Source organism: Centrocercus urophasianus, unplaced genomic scaffold (genome assembly GCF_019232065.1).
Source record: "Centrocercus urophasianus isolate 14NV4802_14NV808 unplaced genomic scaffold, USGS_Curo_1.0 seq_733, whole genome shotgun sequence".
NCBI classification, from domain to species: domain Eukaryota; kingdom Metazoa; phylum Chordata; class Aves; order Galliformes; family Phasianidae; genus Centrocercus; species Centrocercus urophasianus.
Window position 1 is genome coordinate 27,916 of NW_024885348.1, and position 16,980 is coordinate 44,895.

Sequence of the window (16,980 nt, forward strand, 5' to 3'; positions counted from 1 at the left end):
TAAAATTCAGCACAGTTAGACGTTGTCTTTCACAGAGTTAAAAACATACCATCATCCTCACAGACCCTCGAAAGAGCTGAGGTTGGATGGGAACTCTGAAGTCTTCTATCCCACCCTTCTGCTCTGACAGCGTTGGCTGGAGCAGGTTGACCAAAGCAACGTCTGCTTGAGTTCTGGATATCTCCAGAGGAGGATTTCCACAATTCCTCTGGTCAACTTGTTCTCTTGTGTATCTGGAAGTAGTTTCCAGGATTAGTGCTCCATCTCCTTGGTGAGGCTGAGCAGACTGCCTTTCTCCATCCTTCTCCTTGCCCTTTTTGAAGTAAGGATGCCATTTCTTCCAGCCTTCCAAAGCCCCTCTGATCATCGTGATCTTTCAGCAGTAGTTGAGAGTTGCCTCCCAATGACCTCATCACCTCTGGGTGCACTCCATCAGATCCTGTGGACTCAGTACGTGTCATCTGTTAGCCTCTGTGACCATATGGAAGCTGAACTATGGTTTCATTATTAACTTCTCAAGGCGTTTTCTCTTCTTAGCCCTGTTTTAAAGATGGAATTATAGAAATAAGAGATGTGCTCTCTGTTAGTCTGCTTAGGCCACATCAGTGCCAGCTCGTGCATTTGATTTGTCAGTTCTGCAGTCTCTTCTAGAAATCTAAGCATGTGGTAGATTTCTACTCCTGGCAGATGATTGTCAAGACAGGCCCAAGCCATTGCACCTTCGTTCTGTCATCTCTACTTGCATACCTCATGTGTGTTTGCATGCTCTTTGGCACAGTGTAGCTCAGTGCATTTCACTTCCAGTTGCTGCTCAGATGACTGATTTTTACTGTGATTTTCCACTAATATCTGCTCTTAGTTTACTTTGTTTTATTACTTTGCAACCAACTTATTCTTTTTCTATGGCAAAGTACCCACGAAGCTGAGCAAGGGAAGCCAGTTGATGTCATTGTTTTGGATTTCAGTAAAGCTTTTGAGGCTGTTTCCGAGCGTCCTTCCAGCATACAGCTATCCAGTGAGTGATGCAATGGGTGAACAATTGGCTGATCATAGAATTACCAAGGTTAGAAGAGACCTCCAAGATCATCCAGTCCACCCATCCACCCACCACCAATGTAACCCCACCAAACCACATCCCTCAGTACCACATCTAAGTCTTTCTTGAGCACTGACAGGTTGGGCTCAGAGGGTTGTAGTCAATGGGGTTCCTTCAGGCTGGCAACCAGCCACTGGTGGGGTTCTGCAGAGCTCTTCAGTGTTTTCATCAACACCTTGGTGCAGGACTTGAAGGTATGCTGAAGATGCTTGGGGACAGCACTGAACTGGAAGGAGCTGCAGAATCCTCTGAGGGTGGAGAGGTCCTGCAGAGAGACCTTGACAAATCAGAGGGTGGGCAATCACGCATCACATCACACATCAAACAGAGCAAGAGATTTTGGGCAGCACTCTCAGAAACATGGTTTGATTTGAGGCAGTGCTGTGTGGAGCCAGGAGCTGGACTCAGTGACCCAAGTGGGTCCCTTCCAACTCAGGATAATCCTTTCTGTGATTCTGTGATACTTTGTGATACTGTCCATGACGTCCCACTGGTCCATCAGCACCTCCATTGCCCAGGGAGGTTGTGGATGCCCCGTCCTTGGACGTGTTCAAGGCCAGGTTGGACGGGGTCCTGGGCAACCTGATCTGAATGTGGATGTTTGGTGGCCTTGCTAGGCAGGGGGGTTGGAACTACATGATCCTTGAGGTCCCTTCCAACCCGGGTGATTCTGGGATTCTGTGTGATCTCAGTTATTTCTAGATTTATGTACCTTCTGCTTTCTTGAACTGTGCAGTGCTGCTGATGTGTCTCACGTCTGTATGGGAGCTCTCAACTCACTGCCCTCTTCCACGCAGCAGACTTCTTGGAGGTGCTTTTCTGCTGAACTCTTCTTAGTAGGTTGCTGTAGCAGTTGATGTGAACTTCCATCGTCTCTGTCATTTAAATGTGATGCTGCAGTGAAAAATGTTCTTAAATGCATGTAAATAACAGACGTAGCTGCTTGCTCAGTTAACATTCGTAGCAATATTTCCCTTTACTTAAAGGTGAGGGAGCTGAAGAATCTACAGCAGCAATACATACAAGTTGGGGTAGAATCAGCTGAAAACTCTCGCTTGAGGGCACAAGTGCAGGAATACCAGCAAGAGGCAGATGAACAGCACCGCCGCCAGGAGCAGCTGGAGCACGAGTGCATTTCCTACCAGCAGGAGCTTCAGCAGCTAAGGTGAGAATTGCCTTTCCCCTGATGCCTCAGAGATGGCAATGGGTCCTTTTGGAAAGCAAAGCCCTGGGCGCCTCTGCCTTACTTGCGCTGCATCGCCTGCCCTCGTCAGGAGCAGGCACACATTTCCTTGTTCAGATCTTTGCATCAGCCTTAGGGAGGGGATTTACAGCCCAACACACTGGAGGGAAATGCCCGTGCAAAGTAGTTTAATGGCCTTTTTGGTTTTACTTGATGGGAGCATATAAACAGGAAGGGGAACGGCTGTTTGTGAGGTGATGATGGGACAAGGGGGAATGGCTCTAAAGTGAGACAGGACAGGTTTGGGTTGGATATGAGGAGGAAGTTTTTCATGCAGAGGGCGGTGAGGCAGTGGCACAGGTTGCCCAAGGAGGCTGTGGATGCCCCATCCCTGCAGGCATTGGAGGCCAGGCTGGATGTGGCTCTGGGCAGCCTGGGCTGCTGGTTGGCGACCTGCACACAGCAGGGGTTGGAACTGATGAGCACTGTGATCCTTTTCCACCCAGGCCATTCTATCATTCTGTGGTTTATTTCCTCCAATGCTGGCCAATATCATCTGTTTCAGAGGAAGCATCACCTATTTCTTGTACTGCAGCTTATTTGTATATAATCATAGTGCTCTCCATTCCGAGCTGACAATGAAATGAACACTCTTTATTATCCGATGTAATTGTATAGAAAATACTCATTTTATATGATGATTTAATCCTTTGTTTCACTTGCTTTATGTCTTCAATTAAGAAAGGCTGTAATTTAAGGCTGGTGAGTTGTCATCCCCTCCTGGACCCAACCCAGTCAGGCAAACGTGCTCTGTTCTAGAAATGGGAAAGAAGTAATTTCAGATTCTTCAGAGATCCCAAAGTAATGAGTGAGAGAATGACTGAGCCTGGAGGCTCATTTCCTGGGTAGCTCCTGCTGCACAGGTGGAGCCAAGGCCCATGTCTGTGTGTTGGAATCCATGCAGTGGCTCTCATGTGCACATTTGACCGAGGTGGTGCCGATGGAGACAACCTCCTTAGCCCTGATGTTAGGGTTCCCGTGCTGAAGTGGTGTTGATTTAGTTTGTCCTTGACATCCAACTTCTTATCTGGCATGGGGTAATGATAGGATGTAGTTGGAATCCTCCTTGGCTTGTTCTGAGCTGGGTAAATGGATGTTGTATGTGGTACTGTTAATTACTGTTTTAATTTCCTTTGCGTGATGCTTTGCAGGCAAGAGAAAACTACCTGGGAAGAGCAGAATGGCAGCATCAAAGAGCAATACCTGGTGCTCATAGCAGAAAAAGAGCAGCAGCTGAGGCACTTGCAGCAGGTCGTGCAAGAAATGAGGCTGCCCCTCAGCAAGGCTCCAGCTGTAGAGGAGCAGTACCAAAAGAAGGTCGGTGGAAGAGCACAGATTCTGTACTGCATGGAAATCCAGCCAAATGAGGGCCTGTTGGTTGTATTTGGATTTTGGAGGTCAAACATCACGTGGACTGCTATTGGTATTGCTGTGTGCCCTCCAAGGCCTATGCCAACAGCACAGCTTGAAGCTTTCAGAAAGCTCTGCCCTAACCTTATGTGCTCCCCCCTTCGTTCCTGACGTTTGGGACAGTGGGAGAGATGGGGTTTCCTGGGCACCTGAGTTCCTTCTGAGCAGTTCCTTCTGGAACCTCTCAGCTCTTCCAATCTGATGATTTTAGAATTGCTTCTCACACTGTTCTGAACCTGAAATCTTCCTTTTTGTTTTAGTCCTTTGTAATACCGCGTTCTAATTTCTAAGTCTTTTGCAGGATTTTTATTGCTGTTTGTATTAGGAAGAAATCTATAATCTTGGCTCATGCCCAGAGGGGCTGAGGGTTGAAAGTTGTACTTTCTGCCCTCTTTTTCCATGTGACAGTTCTGAAAGTGGAGTGGAATCTGTTGAGTATTTTGCTTTGCTGGTCTGCTCGCCAGCTGCATGTGCAGAGCCATAGCATTAAAGCAGGGCAGAGCTGTCCTGCCAACATCTGTAATGCTCTGGTGACAGACTTTTATGTTGGTGAGGAGGGGAGAATCCTCTCTCATCCCTCAGATTCACGTGCAGATATGTAAAGAGAAGTCTAGAACCAAGTGCACCTGATATTTTTTCTTCCCCCACTCCCCAGAGTGCAGATCAAGTTTCAGGTGTGGGAACAGTGTAGGGCTAGGAGTGGAAATGGACACAGATGGTCCTGTATTGATTCTTTGTTGTTCTTTCCCTGTCAGATCAATCCAGAAGCAGTGAGGGGGGACTTCTCAAGCCCGGAAGCAGAGACCAAACATCTGAAGGCTCAGCTAAGTGACAGCCTGAAGGAGCTGCACCAAAAAGAGCTCCGAATTCAGCAGTTAAACAGCAAGGTACCAGCTGTGCTTCCTGCTTGCAGAGTTTGGGCTGAGGGATGTGGGGAAGTAAGCAGGCTTCAGTGGGGCTCGTGGAGGAGGAATAGGGCTTCCTATTCGTGTGGGCATTCACCAAAGGTACATAGAGTCAGTAGTGGTTAGAAGAGACTTCTGGAGGTGATCCCTTACATTGTCCTGCTGCTCAAAGCAGTGCTGCCAGCACTGTCAGATCGGATCATCCATGCCCCTGCCTACCATAGTGGTGGAAACCTCCAAGAAAAGGCATTTCCAAACCTCTCTGGGTCCTTGTCCAGTGCTGCTCTTCACTTTCAATGAGAATGATTCTGTTTTTGCAAGCCACAAATAAGTCCCTTATTATATTTTCTGCTGCTGCCAAAGAGCTTGGCTCTGCTTTATGGCTCCCTTCAGAGTAATTGGGAACTGCTGCACACTTCAGCCTTTTCTTTCCCAGGATAAAGCAGTGCAGCTCTCATGGCCATCACACGCTCCGATCCCTCATCATCTTTGTAGCCTTTTTCTGGACTCTTTCTCATTTATTTCTCCATTTTGAAATGAAGGACCCAAAACTGGTCACTGTGTGCCAGGTGTGCTCTTACTGGTTACCAAGCAGAGCAGATAGTAACTCTCCTCTGTCTGCTGGCCTTGCTTCTCCTGATGTAACCCAGAATACAATGTTCCTTGCTCCCAACGGAGCTGTCTGGGCTGTGCTCAGCTGGGCAGCTGCTGTAACTCCCCAGTGCTTCACAGCAGAGCTGTTGCCTTGGCACTCTCTGACAGTCCTGTGCTGGTGCATGGACTTTCCATCAGGTGCAGAATTTTTGCTTCCCCGTATTGAACCGAAGGTTCCTCTGGCTTGAAGTTTTGGGTCTTATGTCAGCCACTTCCACAGATGTAATTCTGGGAGGGAAGAGAGGAGCAAGGAGCAATCTTTACATCGTGTGGATGTTTTAGGGCCACCTGTGCTGGAGACCTTGCCACAAGCTGCTGTGGGAGGACCTTAGAAAGGGGCACTGTGGCAGCACCTGCATTCTCAATAGAATTCTTACCCTCAGTTACACGGAAAACAGTTTTGCTGTCACAGAAATGTTTGAGCTCTTGACTCAGGATTTGTCTTCTCAGCTGTCTCAGGTCTATGAAGAGAAAAACGCCCTCTCCCTCCAGCTGCGCAGTAGCGGCCGAAGCATCTGTGAGAGTCACCAGCAGTACAGCGAGGTTCTGAGCCGCTGCCTGGTGCTGGAGAAGCAGCTCCAGGAGCTGCAGGCTGCAGACAAGAGCATGGTGAGGGTCCCTGTAAAGGGAGGGGGAGGGCAAGACTTCCTGCAGGTGGCTCTGCTAAGAGAGCAGCGCAGCGGCTGCCTTCTGTCCTCTTCATTCAGTGCCCTCTGCCGTGTGTTTGTGTTCTCTTAGGGGTCGTTTGCAACTGACGCTGCTCCCGGAGCACCCCAAGAAAAGAATGAGCCTGGAGGCAGTTACACACCGGAGCTCCAGGAGCTGCAGCTGAGGTACTGTGGGACCAGGAGGGGTTTGAGTCCTGATGGGCTTGGAGGAGCCTGGTTGGGCTGCTCCATCTGAGCTCTCAGCACTTCTGTTCCCCAGCAGTGTGGAGGAGCTGTCACACATGCTGCATGGTTGTGCTTAGCAGTGTCTCTTTGCACAGGACTTCAAGCAATGGAGAGCAAACATAGGATCATAAAGCCATAGAATGGTCTGGGTTGCAAAAACAGTGCTCATCTGGTTCCAAGCCCCTGCTGCGTGCAGGTCGCCAACCAGCAGCCCAGGCTGCCCAGAGCCACATCCAGCCTGGCCTCCAATGCTTGCAGGGATGGGGCATCCACAGCCTCCTTGGGCAACCTGTGCCAGTGCCTCACACCCAAGCTTGTAGTAGCAGTTATGATGGACCATCAGCAGTCAAATTGGCATCTCTGATTTGATGGACCTTCCAGGTTCACTTCCAGGAAGTTCAGTGACCTTCCAGGTGTATGAATTAGCACAGTCTCAATGCTTTTAGCCCGGGAATGTGTCTGTGATTGAAGTCTAGCATGTGGCTCCTGGTGCCCTTTGTAAACAGCTTTTGGAAGGTAGGATCACATACACTCCTTTCTGATGTGACACAGGAGCTTTGGGAGGCTGCTCTTCTTCCTGCTTTCCAAATAATTCAAGTATGGTACTGAAAAACAGCTGTCTTCTGTGCAGAGTGGAAGAGAGCTGGCGTCTGTTCACCTCCTGCCTCAGTAAATAGAACAGAAGCAGAGCTGGCCAGGAATTAGCCCTCTTTGACACATGCTTGCTTATTTTCTGACAGGTTGTCCGAAACTGAGCACTTACATAGCAGCACGAAGCAAGATCTGAGATACCTGGAGGAGCAGCTGGAGGAGGAGCGCGAGCGGCGCGTGGCTGCCGAGGAAGCGCTCTCAGCAGCTCAGGATCAGATCAGCAGGTGGGGACAGTGGTCAGAGGGGCAGAGCTGTCCTAAGAGTGAGATCCCAGCTCCCTAAATGGCTGCTCTGTGTCTGTGCTTCGGTTGTAGACAAAGGCAGATTGCAGCAACTGAGTGAAAGCTGTGGTAGGATGAATTCCGGCCAGGAATGCCAGCTTTCTCAGTGAAGCAAACCATCAGAAAATATAATTTGTAGACTCAGAATTGGCTAAAGATTTAAAAAAAAAAAAAAAAAAAGTTTTTTGATATTTCCAGGGGTTTTGTCTCCTCAGTAAACACCTGTCTGTCGTGGGTAAAACAAAAAGTCTTGAATTGAGAAATTTCCTTACATTTAAATTTATTGCCAAAAAGACATAAACTTTGGATACTGAGAAACAACTAACCTAGGGTAGACCTTTTCCCTCTGCCCCTTTCTTGGCTCAGCTTCAGTCTGGATATCCTTCCCCCCCACTTTCCTCATCTTCAGTCCCCTGGTTTGCAATTTCCGTTGCACTCAATCCCTTTGCTAAGGCAAAAAGTCGTGCAGGGGATTGGGATAGCATGGAGTGATCAGAGAGTCACAGAACTGCAGGGTTGGCAGGGACCTCAGGAGATCGCTGAGCCCAACCTCTGCTAAAGCAGTTCCCTGCACAGGTTGCACAGGTTGGCATCCTGAGAGGTCTTGGCATTCTGTAGAGGAATATCTCTGCAGAAGGAGACCCCACCACCCCTCTGTGCAGCCTGTGCCTCTGCTCCGTCACCCCGATGGAAAGCAGTTCTGCATCTTAGCACAGAACTCCCTGTGTTCCAGTTGGAGGCCGTTGCTCCTCGTCCTCTGGCTGCACAGCACCAAGAGGAGCCTGGCCTCATCCCTGTGCCTCCACCTCCCTTTAGAGGTTCAGGAGCATCATCCTCCATCATCCCCTCTCAGCCTCCTTTTCCCCAGGGCTGAGCAGCCCCAGGTCTCTCAGCCTGTCCTCGCACAGCAGATGCTCCAGGCCCTTCATCCTCTTTGTGGCCCTCTGCTGGACTCCTTCCAGGAGATCCCCATCTTTTTGGAACCGGGGAGCCCAGAACTGGACTCGTGATTCTCAATGTGGCCTCACCGGGGCAGAGCGGAGAGGAGGATCACCTCCCTCGACCTTTTAATGCACCCCAGGACCCCATTGGCCTTCTTGGCCACCAGGGCACACCGCTGGTTCACGGCCAACCCGTTGCCCACCAGGACCTGCAGGTCCTTCTCTGCAGAGCTCCTCCCCAGCAGCTCATGCCCCGACCTGCGCTGATGCATGCAGTTATCCATCCCCAGCTGCAAGACTCTACACCTCATTGGGTTCCTCTCTGCCCAGACAGAAAACAAAGGAGTACATGCAGCATTTCTCTTAGAGAGGAGCTCTATCTTGGATGAGAAGCAGCCCCTTTGTATGTTATTGAGACATAAGAGGGAGTAGGATGCTGCTGCTTGGAGGCAATGGGCTGTTGCTGTTGGGTTCATTCTTCTTCCAGAGGCAGTCAGTAGGTGCTGCTGCTGCTGCTTTCCATTAATTTCCTTTAAACAAGAGTTAATTTTTCACCTGGATTCCCACTTGCTCAGGCAGTGAGTTGTTCCTTTTCTGGTTTTGTGCTGTCAGTGGGGTGTTGTTTCAGGATGCCTTCTGTAAGAAGACTTCAGCCACACTTCAGGATTGCACCCCAGGTTTGGTTACTTCTTGGTCCTGATGCTCAGCTGGAGTTTTGGGCTGGCAGGTTTTTTTTCCTCCTGTTTGTGTTTCAGCAGCCATTTAATATTAGAAGTTCCACATGCCACCCCCTGTGCCTTCTTATGTGCCCCCTCCCAAGCTCTTTGCTACAACACCTTGTTCTCCATACCCACTGCACCCTGGATCTTGGGTTGCTTGAGAGATGCTGTTGTAGTCAGTAGAGAAAAGGAGGCTGACCTGGCCTGGATGTCAGGTTGAGGAGCAGCGAGCCCTGTGCCTTTGTCTTGTTGTTGACTGCAGAAATGAATTTGGCCACTGAGCTTTGTTGTAGCTTCTTGTGCTGCATGCGTCCCCTAGCAGTTTTAGTGCAGCAATTCAAGTAAATCTCACTATTAGAATCTTCTGCATCACCGTTGAGGTTTTCCTTCTGACACAAATGCTTATTCTGACAAAAAATAATGATCTGGATGGAAATACTGGCAGCTGCTACACAACTCAGGCAACGTTACCCCTTCCAGCATTAAAGTCTGTGGAAGTTCCTCCCTTCTTATCACCTGATCTCACATCACTGATATTGACAGTGCTGCTTTCGTGCTTTAACAGTATCTTACCACCCTTGAAAGTCTGTCACTGGGAAATAGTTAGCAAGAACCAGCACTGCTGGGGGCAGATCTGGCTTCCAAATTCATTTCATGGCATTTGAAAGAGTTCAGTCTCCTGCCTTGGCCTCTGGTGAGTCACACACTATGAAATTCCACTGACAGCCAAACAGACACCTCAGGTAAGTCCAAGTTTGTAATTCCTGCAAAGCAAAAGCGGCACGAAAAGAAATTGAGGAGCTGTAAAAGTGATGGGAGATGGGTGAGGAAAGAAGGGCTCCAGGGGCAGCAGCTGAGCCCTCCTGTGTGTAATTTGTATGGAGGTCACAAGATACCAACTCTGCCCCAGTTTCACTACCCTCCAGAAATTGGGAATGACTTCATTTTGAAACCACATCTGAGGAAATCAGACTGCTGCTGCTTGGGTCACCCCGTGGTTCTGCTCGTTGGTTTCATGGTTGTGTGTTTGTTTTGGGCCAGGTTGGAGTCGAGTGAGTGGACGTCCTCCCTAAGCACCAGCATCAGTATGGCTCCAGGTCACGAGCATTCCTTGCTCATTGACTCCACGGATAATGATTTCAGCAAAGTAAGGATTTTCTCTCACAGCTGCCAATGGTGTAAGGAAACATGAGCTGAGAACTGTGAGCCTACAGCAGCAAAGTTCTGCTGTGGGCATCTTTGAGTCAGTTTGGGTAGTGGGTTTGTGGGGCTTTCTGCTCTCGGCTTGCTCTGCTGGTTTCTTTGTTCTGTGGCTCTGCCAGGAGAGCTGACGTTGACTGTGGACCCCAAAGGGCCCCTGTGGGGGATCACCATAGGGCAGCCCTGCTCAGCAGGCCCTGAAGTCCTTTCAGTGGTGAGGCTGAAAGATCTCAACAAATACACATTCCCTTCCTCCAGCCTGGAGAGCAGGGTGAGCTGGGATTCCTAGGAGCTCGAGTTTATAGCAGAAAAGTACCATTGGTCCTTTTGCTTATATTTCACTTGAGGGGCTAAGATGTTTGTAAGGAGCAAACATAAGGGGAGGCGTTTTGTGCCCTTTCTTGAAGAAATTGAAGTTGAAGAGAAGCTGGCTGGCAGAAAATCTGAAGAGAGCAGCTCTCCTGATGGGGAGCGTGGCTCTGGAGGTCAGATCTGCCACGGAATGGGTTTGGAAAAGTTCGTGCTGATAAGCTTAAACTTCTCTTTGTGGTCAGAACTGTGGGGGAGGGTCGCTGGGCACTCGGCCGTTCCTGGTGCTCGACCAACCTCTCTTTCCCTCTTGCAGACTCGGAATATCCCTGGGCTGCGGCGCCTCTTACGCTCTCTCTTCCGCTCCCGGACCCATTTGCCCATGCTGGTGGCCCTGTACCTGCTCGCTCTTCACGTCCTGCTCTTCCTGTGCTTCACAGGCCACCTCTGAGCAGGAACAGCAGCCCTTCCTTGAGCCCCAGCCCTCTGTGATCCTGGGCCAGCACTCCCCATCCGCAGGGCAGCTGAAACGGGCGCTTCACCCACCGCCTTCTCTCCAAGTCCCCTGTGGGCAGCGCTGCCCGGCGGTTGATGCGTGCGCTGGCTGCTCGCTGTTGGGGTGGGCAGCAGGCAGGGCTGTTGCCTGCTGTGTTTCCAGGACATCTCTCACTTCATGCCGTGGTTTTAAATGGTTGAGCAGCACATCTTCGGAGCTGGGGTCCTCCTGCTGACAATCACTGTATCTGTTCCTGTACCCGGAGGGAGCACCGCTCATTTTACAGAGCATTTGACCGCGGTAGGAATGAGTAAATTCTTCCTGAATTGCTGCAGTTCTTCAGTGCTTCCAGGAAATGCCAGATCTTCATTCACCCTCATCCTGAGTCCGTTGAGCTCGGGGGGAAGCTCTGGAGCTGTGCACCAGGGAGGGAAGCTCCTTCCCTTCCTCACGTCTCCCGTTTGCTCCGTGGCTCAGCGCTGCTTGAGATGCATATCCTAAGGAAACTGTGGACACTTCAAGGAATGTGAATTTCACATTTCCTGCTCAGTTACATCTACGGTTGAAGTAGGGCCAAAATGAGTACATCTGGACCTGCTGAGCACTGCGTTTAAAGACAGCTGTATGTCTGCTCTGACAGCCTTGTAAAATAGCTTCAGAAATGTAATTATTGAATATGAGGCAAGAGCTTTTTATCTCTCACTTCAGTAAGCTCTCAAAAGGAGAGCAGCTGTGCTCCCGCTGCGCCAGCTTAAACCCATATGGGCTGTGTTGGAGGGTTCCATCGTGTGGTTCCAGCACAGGGGCCAGAGTCAGAGGCAGAAGATCCTGAACTGAAAGGGTTCCCCCAGCGCTGGGGAAGGGAAAGGAGTTCTGGGCCTTTGGTGTCGCTGCTTATAGAGAAATTGTGCAGCGCTGGCGCTGGGCCCTGGGCTGTTCTGACTCTGAGGCAAACTGTGGATGGATTTGATCGTATGGGATGCGTGGGAAGCTGTGCTTTCCTATAGAACTCCTTGCACTGTCGTAGAATGGGGACGGTCCTCTTCCAAAGGGAGAATGTTGAATGCAGGGCTGGTTGAGCTGAGCTTCCTGCTGTTGGCCACAAGCTGCGTTGCGCTCAGGGTCCCTGCTGGGAGGGTCCTGGCTGCTTCGTGGCGCAGCGCTCAGCTTGCATTTCCCACGTGGGAAGGAGGGGTTCTGATGCTGCTGGTAACCCAGCAGTGCCCAGCTGCTGCAGAGCCTCTTTGAAGGTGGGTTGAATTCATCACTGTACCTGAAATAACGGGATCTCTGGCGGTGTGGGCACTGCATCTCCCTTTGTGTGCCACCTGATGATCTCTCTGACTTTCTCAGCTGCATCTGTGACCAAAAACTTTGCCTGTATCTTCCTGGGGCGCGTGCTCCTGTATATAATAAAGGTTATTTTTCAGATGGAAGCTGCGTTGTGTCCCCATGTGAGCATCAGGTCTCCACAGCCCTCTGTGTGCATTTCCTTATGTGTTCATTCCTTCAGAACTGTTTCTTCTGATTGAATGCCCGCACAGAGGCCCTTTCCCCTCTCACCTTTTGGCATCTTCAGCTTCTGGCTGCCACGACCAAAAAAGTTAAGAATGCTGTGGTTTAAAAAGCAGCTCCAATAAATCCAAAGGTCTGTTGGGTTTTGCTTTTATTTACTCTCAGGTGTAACCCAACCCTGCACTGGAGTGGTACAACCCACAGGGAAGACGTGGTGGTTGGTGCCCATGGGCTGGAATCACAGAGTCACACAAACACCAAGGGCAGAAATGACTGCAGGGTCACCCAGTCCAACCATCCAGCCACCCCCAATAGCTCTCACTAAATCATATCCCTCAAGATGTGCTGCTGCCTGGGGTGGGACGTGCAGCGCCATCCTCCTCCATCCTTCACAGCCAAAGAAACTCTTCATGTTCACTGCTACAATCTGACAACGCCATTGGAACAGAAGTTAATTATAGGGTGCTGTAAGAACGATGGCCCCGCTGCATTGAATAGGTGTGAGAACTACAGGTAAGGTAAGTTTCCTTAGAGCCTGTGGTGTGAGTTTTCTTCAGAGGACTCAAATTCAGGGCCTGCCCATCCACAGAGCTGAAATGAGACCATTTGGGTGAACTGGATTTGTTAAAGACGTGGCATCCATACGGAATGGTTCTAGCTTGGATTAAATAAATGAACAAGAAGCTTTGAAGGAGCTCCTGCTCCGATGTCACAGCATGGCCAACAGCTCTGACCTAATGGAAGCCGTGGGACTTCAGCTGATGGTTTCTGCTTCAAACATCTCAACCTTTTGCATCCTCTGGTGTGGGCACTGCAGCCCTGCCTGCCTAATCTGCAGGAAGCATCAGGCCGGGCCGCACAGAACTGAGTGCTCCAGGAGCCCTTCTTTGCATCACTTGACTCATTCTGAAAGGAGGTCGATTTGGTTTCAGAAGTTCACTTGGTGCAGAAGTGGTTTGTGCCTGTTCCACAATTGGGCATTTCCAGCAGTGAGCAGCGAAGGGAGAATTTGTGTGAACACACTTAGGGCTCTTCACCTGGATCCTTCCTGTATTCCTACCTCAGGCTATCTGTGGGTCATATATCCATATCCATGCAGACATGTAGGTGTATGGATACATAATGCATATATTTGGGTTTTGAATTGTGCTGAGCCCAGCATTGCACTGACACTGCAACCAGCAGGTTTGCAGCTCTCTTTTGTTGGGATCTCTGGCCATGGGGGTTCAGGCACCTCTCGGCAGGAGCCCAGCTGGAATCAGCATTGATTTTGGCACAATCCACGTCATCGTGCCCTGCTGAGCCCTATGCACTGACAGAGCACTTTGTGCAGCAGTGTTCACCTCGTCAGAGTGCAGGGAACTGCTGCGTTGGGGGCTGGGGGAGGAAGTGCAGAAAACAGGAACCCAGTGCAGCCCTGAGGCTGCTGTGAGCAGCAGTGCTGCACCGGAGGACTGTGAACCCATCAACGGAAGAGGGGGGCTGGGAAAGGTGAGGATTCTGGGGGGTCCTGGGGGTGGGGAGTGGGCAGCAGCAGTGGCAGAAGTGCTTTGGTGGGCAAAGAGAGCCACTTCCTGGGCTTCCAGTCAACTTCCAGTTGATGGCACTCAGCATTTACTGCTGGTTGGTTCTTCACTTATCGTTGGGTTTGTTTTTTTTGCATTTGAGGCTCTAAAGAACCATTTTTCCCACATGTTAGCCATCTGCTTTGGGGGAAGGATGGGAGCAATGCTGCACTGACCATCTGCTTTGGGGGAATCACAGAATCACCAAGGTTGAGAATGTCCAAGATCACGCAGTCCAACCAGAGGAAGGGGGGGAAGGATGATGGTGGGGGAAGGATGATGGTGGGGGAAGGACGGGGCCGATCCCCGTGGCTACGGTTGTGGCTGTGGTTTGTTACAGTTCCCAGGATGTGTGGTGGGAGGTGCTGGGGAGGAGGTGGTCTGGAGTCACCTGGAGCAGCAGGCAGACCCCAGAGCTCCAGGATGGAGTTGGGGTGGCTGCCCAACGGCTGCCCTCGGCTGGAAGCCCTGTGCTGGGTTGTTGTTGCTGCTCTACGTACAAATGGGCCATAGAAGTGTTTGGAGTGAGAGGTGGTAAAAGGTGAGGACAGAGAAGAGATGGAAGGCGCTGTTGGGTTGTTCCGCATCGTCCGCACCCACCTTCCTGCTTCCTCTGCTCATCATTATCACAGTAGCATTGAATCAGAGGATGCCTTTGGTTGGAAGGGGACCTTAAACACGATGTGTTCCAACCCCTCTGCCCTGGGCTGAATCCTCCCAGCTTGGGCTGTCCAGAGCCCCATCCACGGCCATGGGCACCTGCAGGGATGGGGCACCTGCAGGGATGGGGCACCCGCAGCTCTGAGCAGCAGTGCTGGGATGATTTATTGGCTGTGCTCTGCAATAGGGCTACTGCCATACAGAGCTGTGCTTCCATCGTTACCACTATTACTATCATTGCTGTTGTCATTATTTTAACTCCTGAGGGTCAGATCCTTGCAGTAAAATCTCCCTCGGTCCTCCACCCTCGGCTTTCTGCCTGGCTCCTTTCAACCACAAACTCCATCCCTGCTCTGTGCTTTCAGTTCCTTCCTCCCCAGCCCCTCGTTAACTCCGTGCAATGAGCAGCGCTGCAGGTCCACCCGCTGCTGGGATGGCAGCTCCCAGCTCAGCACCTTGCACTGTTAGCAGCTGCCCTGTGCACAGCGAATCAGTGAATCGAGGATCCCTACAAAGCCGCCCCCATCCCTCCCATCAGGTTTCCCCTGGTTGATGTGATGTTCTTGGCATTGTGAGGCACGGCACTGCAGTTCTTCTCTCTGCCCCATTGCAAAGCTGCGTTGGGCCGTGGCAAGAGCAGCCCCAACATCGCCTGCCCCACGCAACAGGACTTCCTTCCGCTGCTCTGCAGGCGAAGGGAGGGAGTTTTTTTTGTCTTTTTTTCAGTCATCCTGAAAGTGAAATGCAGGAGCTCGAGATTTCGCACTATTTTTGTTCCCTGGGCCTTTTGCCTCCTCCAGGCTCCTGTGCTTTGCTCCGAAAGCAATGCCTGTTTATTTCCATGGAAGCACGGAGGCAAAGAGCACAACAATGCCAGTTGATAGAGCGAATTCTCAGCTACCAAGCACTCTTCTTCAACATAGGCACTCCCATTCGCCGTGCATTTTCACCGGCGATGAACAAGAGCCCGTGTGCCACCCTTGTACAAATCTGCACCAGTGGAGGTGACCCGTGTTACACAGCTGCTGTGATGGCTTCGTTGTTAGGCTGCAGGGGCTTCGAGCACCCGATGTGATGTAGATGTCCCTGTTCAGTGTGGGGTGTGGGACCAGATGTCTCCCCTCACTGTGGTCCTGCCCCACACCCTGTGGTCCTGACGACGCCGTGTTCCACCCCACAGATGTGGAAGGCGGTCGTGGGCCACGACGTGTCGGTGAAGGTGGAGGCACAGGGTGATGACTGGGACACCGACCCCGACTTTGTGGTGAGTGCCTGCCGGGGGGTCAGCGTGGAGGGGTGGCATCTTCTGCTTGGCACAGATGTGTTTTTAGTTTTGCATTAGGGGAGAGTTTGTAGAACCATAGAATGGTTTGTGTTGAAAGGGACCTTCATAGGATCACATAACGGTTTGGCTTGGAAGGGACCTTCATGCAATCACAAAATGGTTTGGGTTGGATTTGGAAGTGACCTTCATAGAACTACAGAATGGGTTGAGTTGTAGGGGACATTCATAGAATCATAGAATGGTTTGGATTGGAAGGGAACTGCATCGAACTGCAGAATGGTTTGGGTTGGAGGGGACTTCATAGGATCATGGAATGGTTTGGGTTGGAAGAGACCTTCTTAGAACTGTAGAATGATTTGATTTGCTGACCTACATAGGATTATGGAATGGTTTGGTTTGGAAGGGACCTTCTTAGAACCACAGAATGGTTGCATTGGAAGGGACCTTCTTAGAACTATAGAATGATTTGAATTGGAGACCTTCGTAGGATTATGGAGTACTTTGGATTGGAAGGGACCTCTATAAGATCATAGAACGGTTTTGGTTGGAAGGGATCTTCATAGAATCATAGAGTGATTTGGGTTGGAAGAGACCTTCTTAGACCTGTAGAATGGTTTGAGTTAGAGATGTTCATAGGAATGGTTGGGGTTGGGAGGGACCTTTATAAGATCATGGAATGGTTCTGGTTGGAAGAGACCTTCATAGAGCCACAGAATGGTTTGTGTTGGAGGGGACCTTCAAAGAATCATGGAATGGTTTGTGTTGGAAGGGACCTTCAAAGGATCATGGAATGGTTTGGGCTGGAAGGGATGTTCATAGCATCACAGAGTGGCTTGGTCTCACTCTCTGCCATGAGCAGGAACACCTACAACTCCATCAGGCTCTCTGAGCATCCCGTGCAGTTCCTCACCACCCTCAGCGAGCAGACCTCACTCCCTACAACCAACGATTTATCCATAGCGCAGCACCCATCTGCCCACCCCCACCCCTCCCCTCCCGTCCCCGCGGTGCCGTCGGGGCTCTCCGGGCTCCGGGTGGTGCTGATGGGGGCGCTTCGCTCCGCAGAACGACGTCTCCGAAAAGGAGCAGCGATGGGGGGCGAAGAGCATCGCGGGCTCTGGGCGGGCCGAGCACATCGAGTGAGTGCGGAGGGAAGG

General features: G+C 50.8%; 2 protein-coding genes across 3 annotated transcripts in view; both read left to right on the top strand.

Moving 5' to 3' along the window:
* The window catches only part of GOLGB1 (golgin B1), a 37,195-nt gene extending 24,961 nt beyond the window's left edge, over window positions 1-12,234 (top strand). The window contains exons 14-21 of the mRNA XM_042838147.1: window positions 2,083-2,261; window positions 3,491-3,656; window positions 4,505-4,636; window positions 5,759-5,917; window positions 6,047-6,141; window positions 6,942-7,076; window positions 9,835-9,940; window positions 10,619-12,234. Coding sequence (XP_042694081.1) covers window positions 2,083-2,261; window positions 3,491-3,656; window positions 4,505-4,636; window positions 5,759-5,917; window positions 6,047-6,141; window positions 6,942-7,076; window positions 9,835-9,940; window positions 10,619-10,753 — 1,107 coding nt within the window. The 3' untranslated portion in view covers window positions 10,754-12,234. The remainder of the gene's footprint in view (window positions 1-2,082; window positions 2,262-3,490; window positions 3,657-4,504; window positions 4,637-5,758; window positions 5,918-6,046; window positions 6,142-6,941; window positions 7,077-9,834; window positions 9,941-10,618) is intronic.
* Window positions 12,235-13,691: 1,457 nt separating this feature from the next.
* The window catches only part of HCLS1 (hematopoietic cell-specific Lyn substrate 1), an 11,458-nt gene continuing 8,169 nt past the window's right edge, over window positions 13,692-16,980 (top strand). For both annotated transcript variants that reach the window (XM_042838142.1, XM_042838143.1), the window contains exons 1-3: window positions 13,692-13,804; window positions 15,719-15,802; window positions 16,889-16,962. In XM_042838142.1, coding sequence (XP_042694076.1) covers window positions 15,719-15,802; window positions 16,889-16,962 — 158 coding nt within the window. In that variant the 5' untranslated portion in view covers window positions 13,692-13,804. The remainder of the gene's footprint in view (window positions 13,805-15,718; window positions 15,803-16,888; window positions 16,963-16,980) is intronic.